Raw genomic sequence first — 22,500 nt, 5'->3', positions numbered from 1 at the left:
GCAGACGGTTATATGTATGTGACTGTCGACGTGTGTCAGTGGGCTATTTGTTTTGGGTCTTTCTACTATCATCATCTCCATATTTCAAAATAGGCTTTCCCCTGTTTTATATATAAAGCAATCACCAAATTAAATACACGATCAAACGATACAAAATGATGGGGTAGTCCTCGTACGATGCCGACGCTGATTCAAAATCTGCCGGCGCTGACTCTGGCCCAGCGTTTCTGACAGCTTCCTCCGCTGGATCAAAAAACCAATCTTTACTGCAGACTGATGTACACCCTCAACCTGACCATGAACTCCAGCTACGTCCCATGCTTGCCTGAATCGCCGATGATTGCGTCGACGCAGCTCCGCAAAAGTTCTCGAATCAAAATCAACTAAAACAGTGCAACATATCAACAACTCAAGCAATTAAGCATATGTTCGATCACTGATAAGAAGCAAAATAGTCAGAAAATGGCAACCGCTGCTACATGACGTTCTTCAAGAGTTTTTCCTTTTTCCTTTCTACATTCTATGATGATGCCAGGTTACTGTGGAACTAGAGGATAACACGCATTTTGCCGCGCCATTTTTCGGTTTTGGAATTAACTCTATTTTCTCCCAAATCTTATTACGGTAGTACGCATTATGTCGGTACCACCGAGGTTGTTGAGCAACCGCGGACTCCACGCGCTATTGGATTGGCCATGTAGGCCGATTCTTCTGCTTTTGGGAAGGATTCGTTTGGATTTTTCTTTTCTTTTTGCTCTAATGTTTTTTCTTGTTCATTTTAATATTTGTTTTACTTTTTATTCATGAGTATTTTTCAAATATATAAATTTTTTTTTGAAATTTGGGAACATATTTAAAATTCTTGAATATATTTTCAAATTTAAATATTTTCCTAATTTTGAACTTTTTTAAAAATCAATCAAGTTATTTCATATTCATGAACATCTTTATATTTACAATTTCCCTTTAATTTGTGACCTTTAAAAAATCATGAACTGTTATAAAACTCCTGAACATATTTTAGACTTCATGAATGTTTTTCATATTCCTGAAGAATTTGAAAATTTAAGAATATTTTTTAATTCAAGAATGTTTTTAAAATGCATGAACATTTTTATAATCCTTAAAAACTATCTGAATGTTTCAGTTTTTAAAATTATTTTAATGGAATGCCAGGTCCGATACTATTATTTTTCGATAAAAGGCGTATTTATTAGCTTAAAATGTAGCATCAAGCGGATATAAAATATGATGAGCAACATTCGGTCTCTGCATAACTAAGATGCACACAGCCAAACGCTAACAAACTGACAAAAGATAATAAAAGCCGACATGTGAAAAACAGTAAAGTCATATAAGATCGGCACTATGCCTACGCCGAAGGAGGTGGTGGGCTGATCCAAAGATTATTATGCCATCCATGTTGGGTAAAAACCTCCCTAGCCACTTGCTCCATCCATTTTGGGTCCGGTACTGTGATGAGGCCACGATCAGACCAGACCCCAGGGTCCACTTTGATTAAAAAGACATTGAAGATCTCCTAGGGTACTTAGTAACTGTAAGGACTCATATGGTACACCGAAAAGAACTAAATATTTGTCATCAGAACTGCAAATTGGGGTTAAGAGAGATGCATGTCTAGAAGAAAAGTATACGCGTACTATACAACAGTAAGATTTTTTCGATAAATTGTGGATTTTATTTGTTCAAGTGAAGCATCAATAGGACACAACAGTTAGATGGCTAGTTCAATTTGCACACATAAACTAACATCTACCTGCAGCTATGTCAATAGCCAAGCCGTCTATTTTACTGTTCCACAGAACACCTCCTGACTGGTTCAGCTACTGTCCCTAGAACTGGCTTGGCGACCACCAAACAGATTTTTCTGTCATGTCAGGATGATGGACCGATGATCTTGCCCTCAAGCTGCGGAGGGTGGCCATGAAACTGATCCTACCAGGCTCAGTATGTGCTGCTGTTCTAACCAGATGTCTGCTCGTGCCTCACGCAAACAAGATACTCTATCATCTACAGTAGCTTGTCCCGTCCATCTTGTACAGAGATACGCCGCCCATTTGGTCATGGTGTTCCTGAACTTCAATTCTCAGGCTCTCAAATGGAAGCAACAACCACTAGCTGTAGTTTCGGTTCCTCGTCTCACTCGTATCTGAATTTCCTGAATCCTGACGCTGGCACGTAATCTGGTTCAACTGTTCCCCGTACCTTGCAATTGCTAAATGCCCCCACTCATCTGCTTGGCCAGTTTCATGCTCTTTTAAACGGATAGCTGCAGCATGTGCTCTTCTGATTCTTCCTTGCTCAGTACATCTGACCAACCGTCCACCCTTTGTGTTTCCATCCAGGAATGAATCCGAATTACCTGCATACAGGTTACAATCATTTAACTCCCGTATAACAAGTTTCTGACAGAACCAGTAGAGCAACACATAAAGCCGGCATTTCTTATTGTGGATGTAATATGGATTATTATATGTCTAGATGGTTCGTTGTGAATTATTCTCAGAGCTCAACATGATCAGTTCTCAACTGTGATATTTTCAATGTTTAAGCAATCCTTTTCTTTTATATGGGCTGAACTCGACTGGAAGGAATCCGGATTACATTAGCCCTTCAGTATTGCTGCCACGTTTTGAGCAGCACCCCTCACAGCTAACTAAGTTCCTTTCCAACCAAACATATTTTTGCATATTTCTGCAGATGAAATAAGGGTAACATCACTAAAAATCGTTGTGCATCAAATATAGAAGAACTGAACTTGTCAGTTTGCAGAATAGAGGTATAGGACTATATGACACTTGTACAAAAACAACACAAGCTAATAGAAAGGCAAGGGCTGAGACAGACAATAAGAACAATAAATTGACTAGTAGTTTAATTTGAAGGAAGCGCTCAAGGGGCATTCTTTACAATATCATTCATAGGCTACTCGAACCAATCCCTACTCTCTGAAAATTTAGCTAACCTAGCAAGTCCGTCAGCTACTTTATTTGCTTCTCTATTACAATGTTAAAATCTAATAAGCGGAAAATCGCAAGCCATAAAATAACAATCATCGAACAATGCCGGCGCCGCTCCCGCTAAATGTCCTCTGTTCTTCATTGTGTCAATTACTTTCATATTGTTGGAGTTAACAACAATACGGTTGCTTCCCGTCTTCTGTGCAAGTAATAGGCCAAATAGCAGAGCCAAAACTTCTATTGTTAATACATCTGCACACCAATCCATCCTTCAATTCCCGCCAACAATGAATCTTCCTTTGTCATCTCTAAGTACAGCCCCAGCTGTGTCTCTAAGCACGTCTTGATCGAATGAGGTATCGACATTTAATTTCACAAAACCCATAGGTGGTCTTGTGTCCATCCCTCTCTTTTACTTGTTGCCCTTGGGGATTGGGGAATAACATAGTTTGTCGTTATAGCACGGGCTTCTATCAAAATTTGGTATGCATCTTGGGATTTTCCCTGATGGACTAGCGTACGTCTGTCCCACCATAAGTATCAAGCTGTAATGGCGATCAATTCACATACATTCTGGGTGCCCACTATAGATAGCTCATGTTCTGGCATAAGAAGTGATTACCTTACCAACAAGTGATTCATTATCTTTCTTTTTTTCCTAAAAGGAAGGTGCCTCGTAGTCTTGGAACATGGCATCATGCGCATCAATCTTTCATCAAAAATCTGCTTTTAAGATATCTCCCGAGTTACCACCAACTGCACATGTCGCAAGGAAGCAGAACACCATGAAGCTCTTCACATAGAGTACAAAACTGTAGCATTTTTCAGCGCCACTGAATATTTTGAGAAAAAAAACACATTTTTTTTAGAAAAGAAGGATTCCCTCGAGCCTCTGCATCAGAGTGATGCATACATCCCCAAAGAACACATTTAATGGCAAGATTGATCCTTTTAGCTGCATAATAATCCAATTATCATCAGGTCGCACATCCAAGTACTCCCTTGTCAACACAGTTATCAGGCTGCGATACTATACATTACATCTATATCTATATCTATATCTATACCTACTAATAAAGCAAGGTGCGTTTCGCCAATTTGCCATCCGTTCATCGCCGAAAAGAATGTTTCCCTATCCGAGGTGGTACTAAATTCTTATGCGTTCGTCTAATAAAATAAAGTCTTTTCCAGAATTTCGTACGTGGGTCGCGCGATGTGGCCCAGCAAAGCCAACCCATTTATTTTTCTGCCCACACAGCTGGGAAAATTCTATTTTTCGCACGGGGCGACAAATAGTCGGAGCTTCACACAGGACAACCGATAACGGAGTACTTCTATTTTTATTCTCCTTCCCTATCTCTTTTTTCCTTCCAAGTTTATTTTTCTTATATAATTTATTTCATAAATTCAAAATTCTCAAAAAACATCCAGAATTTAAAAAAATCAAATTATACAAAATGTGAGGAATTCCAACATTTTGTTGCTATTTTGAAAAATATTCGGAACTTGAAAAAGTTTACCATTTTTTCAAAAACTTTTATTGTTTTTCAAAATTGTTTGAGATTTCTAAAAATAAAATGAATTTTAAAAATGCTCCAAATTCGACGAATATTCTTGTTTTAGTGAAATTTTTACAATTCAAAATAATGCTAAAAGGTACACATTTTCAAAAATCTTATGAATTTTCAAGACATGTTCCCGTGCTAAAAAATGTTCATAAATTCAAATAATGTTCATGTTTTATAATAAAGTTGGTGTTTTCAAAAAATGTTTGTGAATTTTAAAAGATTTTCATGTTTCAAATTTTGTTCGCATTTTTCTACAATTCAAAATATAATGTTAAAAGATACAAATTTTCTAAAAATGTTATGAATATTCAACACATGTTCCCGTGCTAAAACAATGTTCAAAATTTAAATAATGTTCATATCTTTATAAAAAAGTTGGTGTTTTCAAAAAATGTTTGTGAATTTTAAAAGATGTTCTTGTTTCAAGAAAATTGCATTTTTTTGAAAGTGTACATACTTTTTTAAAAACTGATCAGGATTTAAAAAATGGTTCATGTTTACTAATTCAGAAACTTCATACCTTAAAGTCTCCTCGATTGATAGGAAAAGTAGATTGAATAATTCATGGGCCTTCTCTGGCATACGATGACGTGATAAAACTCTTAAATGCCCTCGATCAATGAATGAAAAAGTAGCGGATTAATTACTTCACACCCGGCGAAACTGAGAAGCTAAATATTCCTTTTTCACGTGCACACAAGGTTTTGCTTGCATATATAATTCTCACTAATTTTAAATGCATGCTATTTTTTCTCCCGTTGCAGCGCACGTGCATAATTTTCACGGGCATATTTTTTCTACTATACATCCCAATTACAATTAACACATGTAGTAGATACTAGATACGTTAATAAACATGTTCCACAAGCCATGTCACCAGTTCCCACAGAAGAACAATATGTGTTTTCTAATGGTTCTCAAAAACTTTCTTTGATGTGTTATACTGCATGAGCCAAGAGATGTTATCTTAATGAATCTTGTTTTGGCAATACCAACGGAGAACAACACAGACATGGAGTGCTAACCCAAGTTTTGTTGGTTCCTCTAGGAAATCCTTTATAACACTAAGCTTCCCAGTCTTAAAGAGCCGACATTCAATTGAGGTCTCTAATTAGAATTGGGTCACCAGATTTGACCGGGCCAATCATTTCTCAAAGCTCTCTCATTCAATTCTTTCATATATACACTATGCTTCCAAATTTTAGGGCCTTACAATTAATTGAGGTATTTAATTTAGAACTGGGTCCTCTGATTTTGACCGGGTCAATAATTTCTCAATCTCTCTCATTCATTTTTTTAATTCATTATGTTCCTTGATTTTGAAGCTCTTTCATTCAATTGAGGTATGCAATTTTGGATTTCATTTACGATTTTGACCGGGCAACAATTTTTCAAATCAATTAGCAGCAACCGGCCTATAGAAACATATCAATCAATGCACCTCACACAACATAAGAAAAATAAGCTCCACCATGTGATATTGTAGCAGCAATATAGTACATGCAACCACCCACACAAAAATTTCCACACATAAATATATGTTGGTTAGATAACACATAATCACACCACAAAAGTTCCACCAAATCACCGCATATAAATAAATAAAAACACACTATCATCTCCCTCACCCGTCAAACTAAATATTTCATCAGTTCCAAAATATAAGGGGTGTTAGTGTTTTGGAAAGACAAAATTCTTTAACTTTGACCAAGTTCACAGCAAAAATATCGACATCCACAACACTAAACAAAATAAGTATGGAAATTCATTTCATGACGAATCTAAAAATACCGATTTGATATTATGGATTTTGATATATTTCTCTACAAATTTGATCACATTTAAAATATTTGACTTCTCAAAAGAGTAATGCACCTTATATTTTGAAACAGGGTGATTTTTTTAAGAAACACAACAATACAGCAAAGCGCGTCCAACCCTTTTAGTTGAAGGATTATCTTGCAGTGACCAACAATTTGTGCGGTGATGCCAAGCTCTTGCCTACACAGTTGGGATTTAGAAGCAAGATAAGATAGGAGGAAAAGTAAATGGAAAAGTTAATTGCTTCTCTGTTACCGGTCTCGGAAAATGTTGTAAAGTTGTGCTTACTTTCAGTTCTTGAGAGGTTTCAAACTGATTAATATAGCATTTTGCATTTCTAGTTTCTAGTACTTGTCAATATTCTTTTCATGCGAGTACACCAGCAGTAGACCATGAGAACATAGCAAAGATTGGGCATGTTTAGGTTGAGGTAGCAGCTCACTAATTATCTTGCAACAACATGAGCACACATATTTCAACAATAGTACCTTGATAAAAACATATCAGAAGGCAACCTCGCTAGTGTATGGCTTGCATTGATCACAAAAAATACAATCCAATGCAATGAACACTCTACTTTGTTAGAAGGGGAAAGAATTCCTCCATGCCACATGAAACAATTTTTTTGACCAGTTGCAAAGTAACAAACAGATCTATTTACATTGCTTCTGTCCGATTGATAAATGACTCATTTCCCCCGCCGTTCAGTCGTCCCCATTACAATGTACTCTAGTCGGTTATCTAAATTGTATCTCTTCACAGTGGAAATGTATTGAGGGGAAAATATCAGATGATACTAGAGTTAGCATCCTCCCATGGTCCAGAGTATCTCGAGGATTATATCCTGATTCAAATGGTTAGCATCGGAGATTGTGGACTAAAGGGTAATTGCAAGACCCTTCAGGGAGTTTTCTACAAAATTGCACAAGCTCTCCGCTCAGCACTCGATCTAGGATCCAACCCTTGAGATGATCTTGGAGCATGGGAACATGTCATCTCCTGTAGCACCTGAAACTTTCCCATATATGGAGTTGAGCAACCCCAGGAGGGTATCTCCTTTCTCCCTCTCGCGTCACCTCCACGGACGACCGGGGCACGCCCTAGCCACTCCTGGACATCTTCCCTTCCCTCCCTTCCTCCACACTGCCGCCAGGGGCTCCGCCGGGCGAAGCCTGGTTGGCATCAGCGGTGGTGGGCTTCTCTCCTCTCCGCGGGCGTTGGTGACATAGGACGGGGCGGTTGGCGGTTGCGCATTGCTTGGCATGGGGCGGTGTGGCGGGCACCTGCACACCCGCGGTGGTGGTGTGGCAACGAGGTGGTGCACATTAGTTGTGTGGTCCAACGCAAGTGTAGCATCGGGCCATCAGGCGCCAGATCCAGCATGCTGGCAGCCGGCCGGCGCGATGGCCCATGCTGGTACGGCGACAACGCTCCTTTATGGGAAGCTACCATGGGGTGGCGGTGCTTGGGAGGCTCGGTTGCAAGGCTCGTCAATGGATGGTTGGCGTGAGCGAGGCATCGCCGGTACATTATACAACTTGGCTTGAATATTTCAATGATGAGCTTTCTCAAATCCTCTAATGAGTAAGCAAATTTGATGCATACCCCACTAGTTGACTATGGGAGCTTTCATACACTGATAACTTTAGTGCATTCGTTGCATGTCAATCCCTACCTCTTTCATTAACATCAATTATGAGCCCTTCCCTTTGCCTAATGATCAAGCCCCGTTGATGAAAGAGTTTCTCTTACCTTTTTGACTTCTCATAAACCTCAATTGTCATTCTCTATCCCATTTGAAAGTGATGTGGTTATACTTGCTCTCAAGCATTACATAGCATATTATGTGGTGCATTAGTATTGCATGATCAAAAAGTAACTTGGTTTGACTTAGGTTGGTTTATGATAAGATTGCCATTATACGCCAGTATAATTTGACATTCTTTCCTGACCTATGACAATAGGAACATTGATTGAAAGCATTGAATCATGGAAAAAGAGCATGTTTATTTGCACATTTTGATGTTACTTGTTTGTTATCAATTATTATTACAATGTATCGCTCTTCTTTTAAGTTACACTTAAATTACACAATACTGATTATTTTCATGTAAGATAGCATTTACAATAAAAAAAATATTTTTTTATCATCTACCTTCTTGGGGATGCGCGGGGATTAAGCTTGTGGACGATGATACGTCTCAAACATATCTATAAACTTTACTTGTTTTATACTATATTTATATCATTATTGCATCACTTTGGCCTCAGTTTTATCAATTTATTGGACTAACCAATTAATCTAGTGCCCAGTGTTAGTTGCTATTTTTTGTCTATTTTGCAATTTACTGAAATAAAAAAAATCGGAACCCAAAAAACTCAAACACAAATAGGACGCAAGTTTTCAAGCTAAAAGTATGACTCGGCAGAAGCCCAACTAGGTGTGGGGAGTGGGCACAGCCTCCCTGCACCTCTGCACCCCAAGAAAAGTTAGGCGTGTGAGAGGGTCGCGTGGGCCTCGTGGGCATTGTTTCCACCGCCTCTCGGTGCCCCTACCTCTATATATGCTAAAATACGTCGAATATATTGTTATCCTATTTTTTCTGCCGATGCCTCTTCACGATCTGAGGAAACCATTGATTTAGGTCTTTTCTGGCACCTTGCCGGAGGGAATTGATATTAATCAACCTCCATCAGAAAGTGCTGCTTTGGTGATGATGCGGGAGTAGTCCATCTTTGGGGTTTAGGGTTTGCACCAGTACATATGTGAAGGAAATATGCCCTAGAGGCAATAATAAAGTTATTATTTATTTCCTTATATCATGATAAATGTTTATTATTCATGCTAGAATTGTATTAACCGGAAACATGGTACATGTGTGAATACATAGACAAACAGTGTGTCACTAGTATGCCTCCACTTGACTAGCTCGTTGATCAAATATGGTTATGTTTCCTAGCCATAGACAAAGAGTTGTCATTTGATTAACGGGATCACATCATTAGGAGAATGATGTGATTGACTTGACCCATTCCGTTAGCTTAGCACTTGATCGTTTAGTTTGTTGCTATTGCTTTCTTCATGACTTATACATGTTCCTGTGACTATGAGATTATGCAACTCCCGTTTACCGGAGGAACACTTTGTGTGCTACCAAACGTCACAACGTATCTGGGTGATTATAAAGGTGCTCTATAGGTGTCTCCAATGGTACTTGTTGGGTTGGCATATTTCAAGATTAGGATTTGTCACTCGGATTGTCGGAGAGGTATCTCTGGGCTCACTCGGTAATACACATCACTTAAGCCTTGCAAACATTGCAACTAATGAGTTAGTTGCGGGATGATGTATTACGGAACGAGTAAAGAGACTTGCCGGTAACGAGATTGAACTAGGTATTGAGATACCGACTATCGAATCTTGGGAAAGTAACATACCGATGACAAAGGGAACAATGTATGTTGTTATGCGGTTTGACCGATAAAGATCTTCGTAGAATATGTAGGAGCCAATATGAGCATCCAGGTTCCGCTATTGGTTATTGACCGGAGACGTGTCTCGGTCATGTCTACATAGTTCTCGAACCCGTAGGGTCCGCACGCTTAAAGTTCGATGATGGTTATATTATGAGTTTATGTGTTTTGATGTACCGAAGGTAGTTCGGAGTCCCGGATGTGATCACGAACATGAAGAAGAGTCTCGAAATGGTCAAGACATAAAGATTGATATATTGGACGAATATATTCGGACACCGGAATGGTTTCGGGGGTTATCGGATATATGCCGGAGTACCAGGGGGTTACCGGAACCCCCCGAAGGTTATTGGGCCTCATGGGCCCAATTGGTGGAAGAGGAGAGGCGGCCAAGGGGCAGCCGCGCGCCCCTCCCCTCCCAAGTCCGAATTGGAGAAGGAAGGGGGGCGCCTCCCCCCTTTTCCTTTCTTCCTCTTTCTCCTTCCCTCTCCTCTCCTACTCCAACATGGAAATGGGGGAGTCCTACTCCCGGTGGGAGTAGGACTCCTCATGGGGCGCGCCAAGGGTGGCCGCCCCCCTCCCCCTTCTCCACTCCTTTATATACAGGGAGGGATGCACCCCCTAGAGACACAACAATTGATCCCTTGGATCTCTTAGCCGTGTGCGGTGCCCCCCTCCACCATAATCCACCTCGGCCATATCGTAGCAGTGTTTAGCCGAAGCCCTGCGTCGGTAGAACATCATCATCGTCACCACGCCGTCGTGCTGACGGAACTCTCCCTCAAAGCTCGGCTGGATCGGAGTTGGAGGGACGTCATCGAGTTGAACGTGTGCAGAACTCGGAGGTGCCATGCATTCGGTACTTGATCGGTTGGATCGTGAAGACGTACGACTACATCAACCGCGTTGTGCTAACACTTCCGCTTTTGGTCTACGAGGGTACGTGGACACACTCTCCCCTCTCATTTCTATGCATCACCATGATCTTGCGTGTGCGTAGGAAAATTTTGAGATTACTACGTTTCCCAACAGTGGCATCCGAGCCAGGTTTTTATGCGTTGATATTATATGCACGAGTAGAACACAAGTGAGTTGTGGGCGATACAAGTCATACTGCTTACCAGCATGTCATACTTTGGTTCGGCGGTATTGTTGGATGAAGCAGCCCGGACCAACATTACGCGTACGCTTACGCGAGACTGGTTCTACCGACGTGCTTTGCACACAGGTGGCTGGCGGGTGTCAGTTTCTCCAACTTTAGTTGAACCGAGTGTGGCTACGCCCGGTCCTTGAGAAGGTTAAAACAACACTAACTTGACGAACTATCATTGTGGTTTTGATGCGTAGGTAAGAACAGTTCTTGCTCAACCCGTACCAGCCACGTAAAACTTGCAACAACAAAGTAGAGGACGTCTAACTTATTTTTGCAGGGCATGTTGTGATGTGATATGTTCAAGACATGATGCTATACTTTATTGTATGAGATGATCATGTTTTGTAACCGAGTTATCGGCAACTGGCAGGAGCCATATAGTTGTCGCTTTATTGTATGCAATGCAATCGCCCTATAATTGCTTTACTTTATCACTAAGCGGTAGCGATAGTCATAGAAGCAATAGTTGGCGAGACGACAACGATGCTACGATGGAGATCAAGGTGTCGCGTCGGTGACGATGGTGATCATGACGGTGCTTCGGAGATGGAGATCACAAGCACAAGATGATGATGGCCATATCATATCACTTATATTGATTGCATGTGATGTTTATATTTTATGCATCTTATTTTGCTTTGATTGACGATAGCATTATAAGATGATCTCTCACTAAATTTCAAGATAAAAGTGTTCTCCCTGAGTATGCACCGTTGCCAAAATTCGTCGTGCCCAGACACCACGTGATGATCGGGTGTGATAAGCTCTACGTCCATCTACAACGGGTGCACGCCAGTTTTGCACACGCAGAATACTCAGGTTAAACTTGACGAGCCTAGCATATGCAGATATGGTCTCGGAACACTGAGACCGAAAGGTCGAGCGTGAATCATATAGTAGATATGATCAACATAGTGATGTTCACCATTGAAAACTACTCCATTTCACGTGATGATCAGTTATGGTTTAGTTGATTTGGATCACGTGATCACTTAGATGATTAGAGGGATGTCTATCTAAGTGGGAGTTCTTAAGTAATATGATTAATTGAACTTAAATTTATCATGAACTTAGTACCTGATAGTATTTTTGCATGTCTATGTTTGTTGTAGATAGATGGCTCGTGTTGTTGTTCCATTGAATTTTAATGCGTTCCTTGAGAAAGCAAAGTTGAAAGATGATGGTACCAATTACACGGATTGGGTCCGTAACTTGAGGATTATCCTCTTTGCTGCACAGAAGAATTACGTCCTGGAAGCACCGCTAAGTGCCAAACCTGCTGCAGGAGCAACACCAGATGTTATGAACACCTGGCAGAGCAAAGCTGATGACTACTCGATAGTTCAGTGTGCCATGCTTTACAGCTTAGAACCAGGACTTCAACGGCGTTTTGAACGTCATGGAGCATATGAGATGTTCCAGGAGTTGAAGTTAATATTTCAAGCAAATGCCCAGATTGAGAGATATGAAGTCTCCAATAAGTTCTATAGCTGCAAGATGGAGGAGAATAGTTCTGTCAGTGAGCATATACTCAAAATGTCTGGGTATCATAATCACTTGACTCAACTGGGAGTTAATCTTCCTGTTGATAGTGTCATTGACAGAGTTCTTCAATCACTGCCACCAAGTACAAGAGCTTTGTGATGAACTATAATATGCAAGGGATGGATAAGACGATTCCCGAGCTCTTCGCAATGCTAAAGGCTGCAGAGGCAGAAATCAAGAAGGAGCATCAAGTGTTGATGGTTAATAAGACCACCAGTCTTAAGAAAAAGGGCAAAAGGAAGAAGAAGGGGAACTTCAAAAAGAACAGCAAACAAGTTGCTGCTCAAGAGAAGAAACCCAAGTCTGGACCTAAGCCTGAGACTGAGTGCTTCTACTGCAAACAGACTGGTCACTGAAAGCGGAACTGCCCCAAGTATTTGGCGGATAAGAAGGATGGCAAGGTGAACAAAGGTATATGTGATATACATGTTATTGACGTGTACCTTACCAGAGCTCGCAGTAGCACCTGGGTATTTGATATTGGTTATGTTGCTAATATTTGCAACTCAAAACAGGGACTATGGATTAAGCGAACACTGGCTAAGGACGAGGTGACGATGCGCGTGGGAAATGGTTACAAAGTCGATGTGATCACCGTCGGCACGCTACCTCTACATCTACCTTCGGGATTAGTTTTAGACCTAAATAATTGTTATTTGGTGCCAGCGTTGAGCATGAACATTATATCTGGATCTTGTTTAATGCGAGACGGTTATTCATTTAAATCTGAGAATAATGGTTGTTCTATTTATATGAGTAATATATTTTATGGTCATGCACCCTTAAAGAGTGGTCAATTTTTGATGAATCTCGATAGTAGTGATACACATATTCATAATGTTGAAGCCAAAAGATGCAGAGTTGATAATGATAGTGCAACTTATTTGTGGCACTGCCGTTTGGGTCATATTAGTATAAAGCGCATGAAGAAACTCCATACTGATGGACTTTTAGAATCACTTGATTATGAATCACTTGGTACTTGCGAACCATGCCTCATGGGCAAGATGACTAAAACGCCGTTCTCCGGAACTATGGAGCGAGCAACTGATTTGTTAGAAATCATACATACTGATGTATGTGGTCCAATGAATGTTGAGGCTCGCGGCGGGTATCGTTATTTTCTCACCTTCATAGATGATTTAAGCAGATATGGGTATATCTACTTAATGAAACATAAGTCTAAAACATTTGAAAAGTTCAAAGAATTTCAGAGTGAAGTTGAAAATTATCGTAACAAGAAAATAAAGTTTCTACGATCTGATCGTGGAGGAGAATATTTGAGTTACGAGATTGGTCTACATTTGAAACAATGCAGAATAGTTTCTCAACTCACGCCACCCGGAACACCACAACGTAATGGTGTGTCCAAACGTCATAATCGTACTTTACTAGATATGGTGCGATCTATGATGTCTCTTACTTATTTACCGCTATCGTTTTGGGGTTATGCTTTAGAGACGACCGCATTCACGTTAAATAGGGCACCATCAAAATCCGTTGAGACGACACCTTATGAACTATGGTTTGGCAAGAAACCAAAGTTGTCGTTTCTTAAAGTTTGGGGCTGCGATGCTTATGTGAAAAAGCTTCAACCTAATAAGCTCGAACCCAAATCGGAGAAATGTGTCCTCATAGGATACCCAAAGGGTACGCCTTCTATCACAGATCCGAAGGCAAGACATTCGTTGCTAAGAATGGATCCTTTCTAGAGAAGGAATTTCTCTCGAAAGAAGTGAGTGGGAGGAAAGTAGAACTTGATGAGGTAACAGTACCTGCTCCCTTGTTGGAAAGTAGTTCATCATAGAAACCGGTTCCTGTGACTTCTACATCAATTAGTGAGGAAGTTAATGATGATGATCATGAAACTTCAGATCAAGTTATTACTGAACCTCGTAGGTCAACCAGAGTAAGATCCACACCAGAGTGGTACGGCAATCCTGTTCTGGAGGTTATGTTGCTAGACCATGACGAACCTACGAACTATGAAGAAGCGATGGTGAGCCCAGATTCTACAAAATGGCTTGAAGCCATGAAATCTGAGATGGGATCCATGTATGAGAACAAAGTGTGGACTTTGGTTGACTTGCTCGTTGATCTGCAAGCCATCGAGAATAAATGGATCTTCAAGAAGAAGACTGACGCTTATGGTAATGTTACTATCTATAAAGCTCGACTTATTGTAGAAGGTTTTAGACAAGTTCAAGGGATTGACTACGATGAGACCTTCTCACCCGTAGCGATGCTTAAGTCCGTCTGAATCATGTTAGCAATTGCCGCATTTTATGATTATGAAATTTGGCAAATGGATGTCAAAACTGCATTCCTGAATGGATTTCTAGAAGAAGAGTTGTATACGATGCAACCGAAAGGTTTTGTCGATCCAAAGTGAGCTAACAAAGTGTGCAAACTCCAGCGATCCATTTATGGACTGGTGCAAGCCTCTCGGAGTTGGAATAAACGTTTTGATAGTGTGATCAAAGCATATGGTTTTATACAGACTTTTGGAGAAGTCTGTATTTACAAGAAAGTGAGTGGGAGCTCTGTAGCATTTCGGATATTATATGTGGATGACATATTGTTGATTGGAAATGATATAAAATTTCTAGATAGCATAAAAGGATATTTGAATAAGAGTTTTTCAATGAAACACCTTGGTGAAGCTGCTTATATATTGGGCATCAAGATCTATAGAGATATATCGAGACGCTTAATTGGCCTTTCACAAAGCACATACCTTGACAAAGTTTTGAAGAAGTTCAAAATGGATCAGGCAAAGAAAAGGTTCTTGCCTGTGTTACAAGGTGTGAGGTTGAGTAAGACTCAATGCTCGACCACTTCAAAAGATAGAGAGAAAATGAAAGATGTTTCATATGCTTTAGCCATAGGCTCTATCACGTATGCAATGTTGTGTACCAGACCTGATGTGTGCCTTGCTATTAGTTTAGCAGTGAGGTACCAAAGTAATCCAGGAGTGGATCACTGGACAGCGGTCAAGAACATCCTGAAATACTTGAAAAGGACGAAGGATATGTTTCTCGTTTATGAAGGTGACAAAGAGCTCGTCGTTAATGGTTACGTCGATGCAAGCTTTGACACTGATCCGTATGATTCTAAATCGCAAACCGGATACATGTTTTTATTAAAAGGTGGAGCTGTCAGTTGGTGCAGTTCTAAACAAAGCATCGTAACAGGATCTACATGTGAAGCGGAGTACATAGTTGCTTCGGAAGCAGCAAATGAAGGAGTCTGGATGAAGGAGTTCATATCCGATCTAGGTGTCATACGTAGTGTATCGGGTCCAATGAAAATCTTTTGTGACAATACTGGTGCAATTGCTTTGGAAAAGGAATCCAGATTTCACAAGAGAACCAAGCACATCAAGAGACGCTTCAACTCCATCTGGGATCAAGTCCAGGTGGGAGACATAGAGATTTGCAAGATACATACGGATCTGAATGTTGCAGACCCGTTGACTAAGCCTCTTCCACGAGCAAAACATGATCAGCACCAAGGCTCCATGGGTGTTAGAATCATTACTGTGTAATCTAGATTATTGACTCTAGTGCAAGTGGGAGACTGAAGAAAATCTGCCCTAGAGGCAATAATAAAGTTATTATTTATTTACTCATATCATGATAAATGTTTATTATTCATGCTAGAATTGTATTAACCGGAAACATGATACATGTGTGAATACATAGACAAACAGTGTGTCACTAGTATGCCTCTACTTGACTAGCTCGTTGATCAAAGATGGTTATGTTTCCTAGCCATAGACAAAGAGTTGTCATTTGATTAATGGGGTCGCATCATTAGGAGAATGATATGATTGACTTGACCCATTCCGTTAGCTTAGCACTTGATCGTTTAGTTTGTTGCTATTGCTTTCTTCATGACTTATACATGTTCCTGTGACTATGAAATTATGCAACTCCCGTTTACCGGAGGAACACTTTGTGTGCTACCAAACGTCACAACGTAACTGGGTGATTATAAAGGTGCTCTATAGGTGTCTCCAAAGGTACTTGTTGGGTTGGCGTATTTCAAGATTAGGATTTGTCACTCCGATTGTCGGATAGGTATCTCTGGGCCCACTCGGTAATACACATCACTTAAGCCTTGCAAGCATTGCAACTAATGAGTTAGTTGCAGGATGATGTATTACGGAACGAGTAAAGAGACTTGCCGGTAACGAGATTGAACTAGGTATTGAGATACCGACGATCGAATCTCGGGCAAGTAACATACCGATGACAAAGGGAACAACGTATGTTGTTATGCGGTTTGACCGATAAAGATATTCGTAGAATATGTAGGAGCCAGTATGAGCATCCAGGTTCCGCTATTGGTTATTGACCGGAGACGTGTCTCGGTCATGTCTACATAGTTCTCGAACCCGTAGGGTCCGCACGCTTAAAGTTCGATGACGGTTATATTATGAGTTTATGTGTTTTGATGTACCAAAGGTAGTTCAGAGTCCCGGATGTGATCACGGACATGACGACGAGTCTCGAAATGGTCGAGACATAAAGATTGATATATTGGATGACTATATTCGGACACCGGAATGGTTTCGGGGGTTATCGGTTATATACCGGAGTACCGGGGGGTTATCGGAACCCCCTCGGAGGTTATTGGGCCTCATGGGCGCAATTGGTGGAAGAGGAGAGGCGGCCAAGGGGCAGCCGCGCGCCCCTCCCCTCCCAAGTCCGAATTGGACAAGGAAGGGGGGCGGCGTCCCCCCTTTCCTTTCTTCCTCTTTCTCCTTCCCTCTCCTCTCCTACTCCAACATGGAAAGGGGGGAGTCCTACTCCCGGTGGGAGTAGGACTCCTCATGGGGCGCGCCAAGGGTGGTCGACCCCCTCCCCCTTCTTCACTCCTTTATATACGGGGAGGGAGGCACCCCCTAGAGACACAACAATTAATCCCTTGGATCTCTTAGCCGTGTGCGGTGCCCCCCTCCACCATAATCCACCTCGGTCATATCATAGCAGTGCTTAGGCGAAGCCCTGCGTCGGTAGAACATCATCATCGTCACCACGCCGTCGTGCTGGCGGAACTCTTCCTCAAAGCTCGGCTGGATCGGAGTTGGAGGGACGTCATCGAGTTGAACGTGTGCAGAACTCGAAGGTGCCGTGCATTTGGTACTTGATCGGTCGGATCGTGAAGGCGTACGACTACATCAACCACGTTGTGCTAACGCTTCCGCTTTCGGTCTACGAGGGTACGTGGACACACTCTCCCCTCTCGTTGCTATGCATCACCATATGATCTTGCGTGTGCGTAGAAAATTTTTGAAATTACTACGTTCCCCAACAATATGTGCTCTCTCTCTCTCTCTCTCCCCTCCCTCTCCCTCTCCCTCTCTCCTTGATTATGCGAGTTTCCGAGGATGAATGTGATCATGGGTTTTGTCAATAGATTTGAATTATCTGATGCATCCAATCATATTGTGTTTGTGGTGAATTATATCTTGCTGATCCTATGAGTTTCTTTATAGTGGATATATATTTTGAGAATCAATGAGATCATGATGCATGTCTAGCATAATTTTTGAAGATACCCATAGTGACATTGGGGTGACTATGGATTAAGTCAGAACAATAAAGATCATGAGTTGTTTGTTTCGTATAATTGTTGGAGCTGCCTATAGTGACGTTAGGGTTGTCCTCTGGATCAAGATTAGAAAAACGAACTTAGAGGTGTGCCTAGCCAGGAGGTTAGAGGTACGCTATATCATCCCACTTGGATCTAATAAAACAAGATCTAATAATCCATCCCTCAGTTCCACCTTTCCCCTTCAAAATTGTCCACCTTTCCCCTTCAAAATGACGATGAGCCCCCCCTTTTTTTGGTATTTGTTGTGCATCTTTTTATTTTCAGGTTCTCACAAGTGAAAATTTGGTGATTATTGCTCGACGCTATCATTTCGCCATAAAAGTGCTTCGCCGCCTATATTGCTCTACGCTATCATTTCTGAAGCAAACATTTGGGTCGTCACCGGCGCCAAGAAATTAGGGTCCACTCTTTTGTGAGAATAATCATTCATGCCGTGCAAGGGGTCTTTTGTAACAAACTCTTCTCTCTTCTTATCTAATGGAGGAGGCAAATCTTTTGCCTTCGTTTCGAGAAAAAAAATCTTTGATGATTTGTTTGAATTTCAGCACTATGCGCCGAATATCGTGTGGAGGTGCGGGCGTGCTGTTCCACGCCATGCAAGTCTACGTCTATGCCTATCACGAAGGAAAGTTTGTAGGTGGAGTATGAGTACTGTGTTGTATTACTCTTTGAGTTTGACTGCTAACCAAAGACGATCCGACGAAGCAGGAAGCGGGATTCGCACGAAATAAGGCATTGACGCACGCCCAAGTAATCTTCACCGGAACTGAGCTCGTAAACTGCCTTCAGCCTTAACTCTCATAAATATTACTGGTTGATGTGTTCTTGTCGTTCTAGAGGAGTCGCCAGAAGGGCGAAAACACATAGACAATGTGCAGCGGTTGCATGGGCGTTCTACGGTTGGCAAGTAATTTCTTTGCTTCAGGAAGACACTCAACCAGACTCAGTTTGATCTCGGTTCTATACCATTAAACTAACCAAGCCTGGTGCAGGCGGGCTTCCATGCAGGTGGTCAAATGTCAGTTCTTTTATCCGTTTGTTTGGTACGCCCTTACACAATAAACAAAGATAAGATGCCTAATCTTGGATGAGAAGGTAATGTACGTGATCATGTTAACACTGCATGCCAATGGGACGTAGGTTAGAGATTACAAAACTGCACCCACTTGTCCTCCGGCGTCCTCCGGTGATGGCAACTTGTGAGCTGTAATGTAAGTGTGCCGTCCTTTGTCAAGACTGCAATAATAATGTATGCATGCTCCCTGTGATCTGCATGAATTATGCCCACACCAACCAAAGGTTATATGTTCGGAAAACAAGATGAAATTGCACACCTTTTAGTTGTTTGGAGTTTTTTCTTACTAATCTTTGTCAACCGAAGTTATAACCTTGAAACTGTGCAACTTTAGCATAACATTGCTGCAATGACTAGTTCATATGATAAATGTGGAGTGAGGTGGGGTAGACAACTTAGCGATAGCCGGTTTTTAGTACATACTCCTTCCGTCCTATAATATAAAATCATTTTGCAAGCTACCGCAGCTAAAGTTAGCGATTATAAACGTCAGGATAAGAGCGACCACTCCACAAAATATGGGGATATGAATCGGCTGATGGCACATGCCATGGCACCTCCCGTCACCAGTGGCATGCCCAGTGATCGCTTCACCTGTGCTAGTTGCTGCACCACGCCACCGCATCCAGGCCCCAAACCCGAGAGCTCATATAAGTAACTCACGCGGTGCCTTACGAAAATAGATCACGTATACTTCGCACCCCACACACCTCGCCCTGCTTCGTCCCTGGCAGAAGCTCCTCTCTGCTTCCCTTCCGCGACTTGGACACAGCAGCAATGAGATCGGTGCTCGGTCTCTCCCATTGGTGTTCCTTGCTGCTTCTCCTCTCGCTGGTGACGGCTTCGCGGGGGCTCGAGGTCGGCGACCTCTTCAGCCATGGGAAACCACCGGCGGTACGTACGTGGGAGATCGAGCGTACGGCTTACTAGCAAATCGATTTGGATTGTTCGTTTGCATGTGGAGCTGATCGATTTCGTCGTGGCCTTGCAGGGGAAGCAGGACTGCAGCCGGACATGCGAGTCCAAGTTTTGCACGGGTAAGCACTTGCCTCAACGCTGATCAGTCTCAGCAATCTGCGGTTTTAGTTCCTGAAAAGAACAAAGCAGTCGATCCCAATCAGATTGAACTGCAAGTTAGATTGTTAGATTGAACTTCATCTTGACTAGCTCTTTTTTAGCCAGACGGCAGCATTGCCGCGCAGAAGTAGCTAGGATAGGATAGCAGATTTCCTGTTATTTTTCAGTTGAATAATGGGCTGGACTGAAGTAACTGACGCTCGCTTGCCCTTGGTTTCCGGCACGCCACCGGCCGGCGTCCCTCCGGAAGTCCCGCCTGTGCTGAGGTACGGGAAATACTGCGGAATCCTCTACAGCGGCTGCCCCGGCGAGAAGCCCTGCGACGCCCTGGACGCCTGCTGCATGGTCCACGACCACTGCGTCGCCGCCAACAACAGTACGATATCTTCTCCCAGCTCCACACATTCTTCTTCTATCTATCTATCTGAACCGAAAAGATCGGGCAGGAGGAAAACACGTACAGTTTCCCTTTTGTTTGCTTCGTTTGACATCTCCACCAAAAGGCCCCACAGACACAGAGCTCTCGGCCTCATGCCAGTTGTTTACGAGATGACACGCCACCTATAGCAAGCAGATCGTATCCCCAGTGGCACCGGCATGCATGATTAGGAATGATTAGATTAACAAGTGCATGGGCAGATGGCTCCCTCATTGGCCCAACACGCTCCAGATAAGCCGCATGCAGTTCGTATCAGCACACGCTCCTCCAAATAAGTACGCATTTCGTATGGAGATAAGCCGATGCGTGCGACGCTACCGACACGTACGCCGCTGCGCCACTAGCTCGTCAACGTCGCCGGCCCTGTCGCCCCCATTTCGACCGCGGCAGCGTCACGCATGATTGCAGGGAAGAAAACGCCGCCGTCGCACTCACCCGGCCGCGCGCACTGATCCTGCCACTGTGTCTGAATGATTTGTGGTGCACTCACTCCGTGTGTCGTGTGTGCAGATGACTACCTGAACACCGGGTGCAACGAGAACCTGCTGGGCTGCCTCGACGGGGTGAACCCGGCGGGGCCGACGTTCCCGGGGAACAAGTGCGGCGTCGGCGAGACGGCGTTCGTCATAAAGGGCGTCATCGAGGCGGCCGTGCTCGCGGGGAAGATCCTTCACAAGCGCGACATCGGGCAGTAGTAACCATCATCGGGCAGTACTTAGGAAATAATGTGGTAGGCGTGGCGTGGCGCGGTGGTGCTGCAATCGGGCACTACTGTGCTTTGGACCAGTTTGGTGATATGTACGGTGCGCGGCATATTGCTGGACCGCAGACTGGTGCGAAATGGCATGCATGGGTTGCAACATTGTTTCTGTAGTCAAAGGACATACTGTAGTCAAAGGATATTCCTGTTGTCCTGTGTCCAGTAGACCAGTATTTCCTTCGTTTCTAGAAGTACTGCTTTGCCACACCGTTCTTTAGTCATGAGTTCAAAGGGATAGAAATTTATATATGCGTGTTTTAAAAAAACGGAGGCAAATATTTTGCCTCATCCACTAATTAAGGGGATTTCTATTTATATGCCCTTGGTTGCTTAGCACTCGTTAGTTCTCCCCCAACCAACTAACACCCCTCACTTTTTCCCTTCACCACTCAGCCCGATACGTAACAACATATGCGCCACGTAACGGTCAACTACATTAGGATGATGACATACACACTGCATGCGGCTGTCCCACGTATCAACATATGCGCCACGTAACGGTCAACTACATTAGGACGATGACATACGGTCCCTTGCCTTCCGCCTCAACGGCAGCCGCTTCACGCAGAGTAGCCGCCCTCCTTGTTGGAATAAGCCACGACGTGTGTGGTCGGACTTGTTGGACGCGTCGGATGCGTGCGGGACGGGCGGGACACACTGATGCCGTCGGGCTCGTCGGGTTCGTCGGGCGCGTCGGTGGCGCGCGGGACGGACGGGACGTGCGGAACGCAGCAACGTGGCGTATGTGTGTAGCGTGTGTACTCAGTCTGGCACGTAGAGCAGGCCGTTGGCGACTGTGCCGGCCAAGTTTGCTACTCCTACATGCATGGCTGAGTTAGTTAGCTAGGTGAGCTCTTCTAGGAGTGGATGAGTTCGTGCGGTTAGTGGCCGGTTGTGAGGCCGGGTCCTGCGTAGGTGCATAGATTAGTGGCCGGTGTGGCCGATGAGCTGTGCGCGTGCATCTACTACTTAAGTGATGTGCTTG

At 42.9% G+C, this 22,500-nt stretch overlaps 1 protein-coding gene across 1 annotated transcript; it reads left to right on the top strand.

The window, feature by feature from the left end:
• The first annotated feature begins 19,834 nt into the window (after positions 1 to 19,834).
• Positions 19,835 to 21,657, top strand: LOC125552220 (putative phospholipase A2 homolog 2). The gene is made up of 4 exons (XM_048715709.2): positions 19,835 to 20,133; positions 20,231 to 20,276; positions 20,567 to 20,692; positions 21,266 to 21,657. Exons 1-4 carry the CDS (start codon positions 20,017 to 20,019, stop codon positions 21,448 to 21,450), a joined length of 474 nt encoding a protein of 157 aa, XP_048571666.1. The 5' UTR covers positions 19,835 to 20,016; the 3' UTR covers positions 21,451 to 21,657.
• Positions 21,658 to 22,500: the final 843 nt, after the last annotated feature.

The sequence above is a fragment of the Triticum urartu genome, chromosome 4A (assembly GCF_056163025.1).
Source record: "Triticum urartu cultivar PI428250 chromosome 4A, HENAU_Tu73, whole genome shotgun sequence".
NCBI classification, from domain to species: Eukaryota; Viridiplantae; Streptophyta; class Magnoliopsida; order Poales; family Poaceae; genus Triticum; species Triticum urartu.
This window is presented reverse-complemented; position numbering and strand designations above follow the sequence as displayed.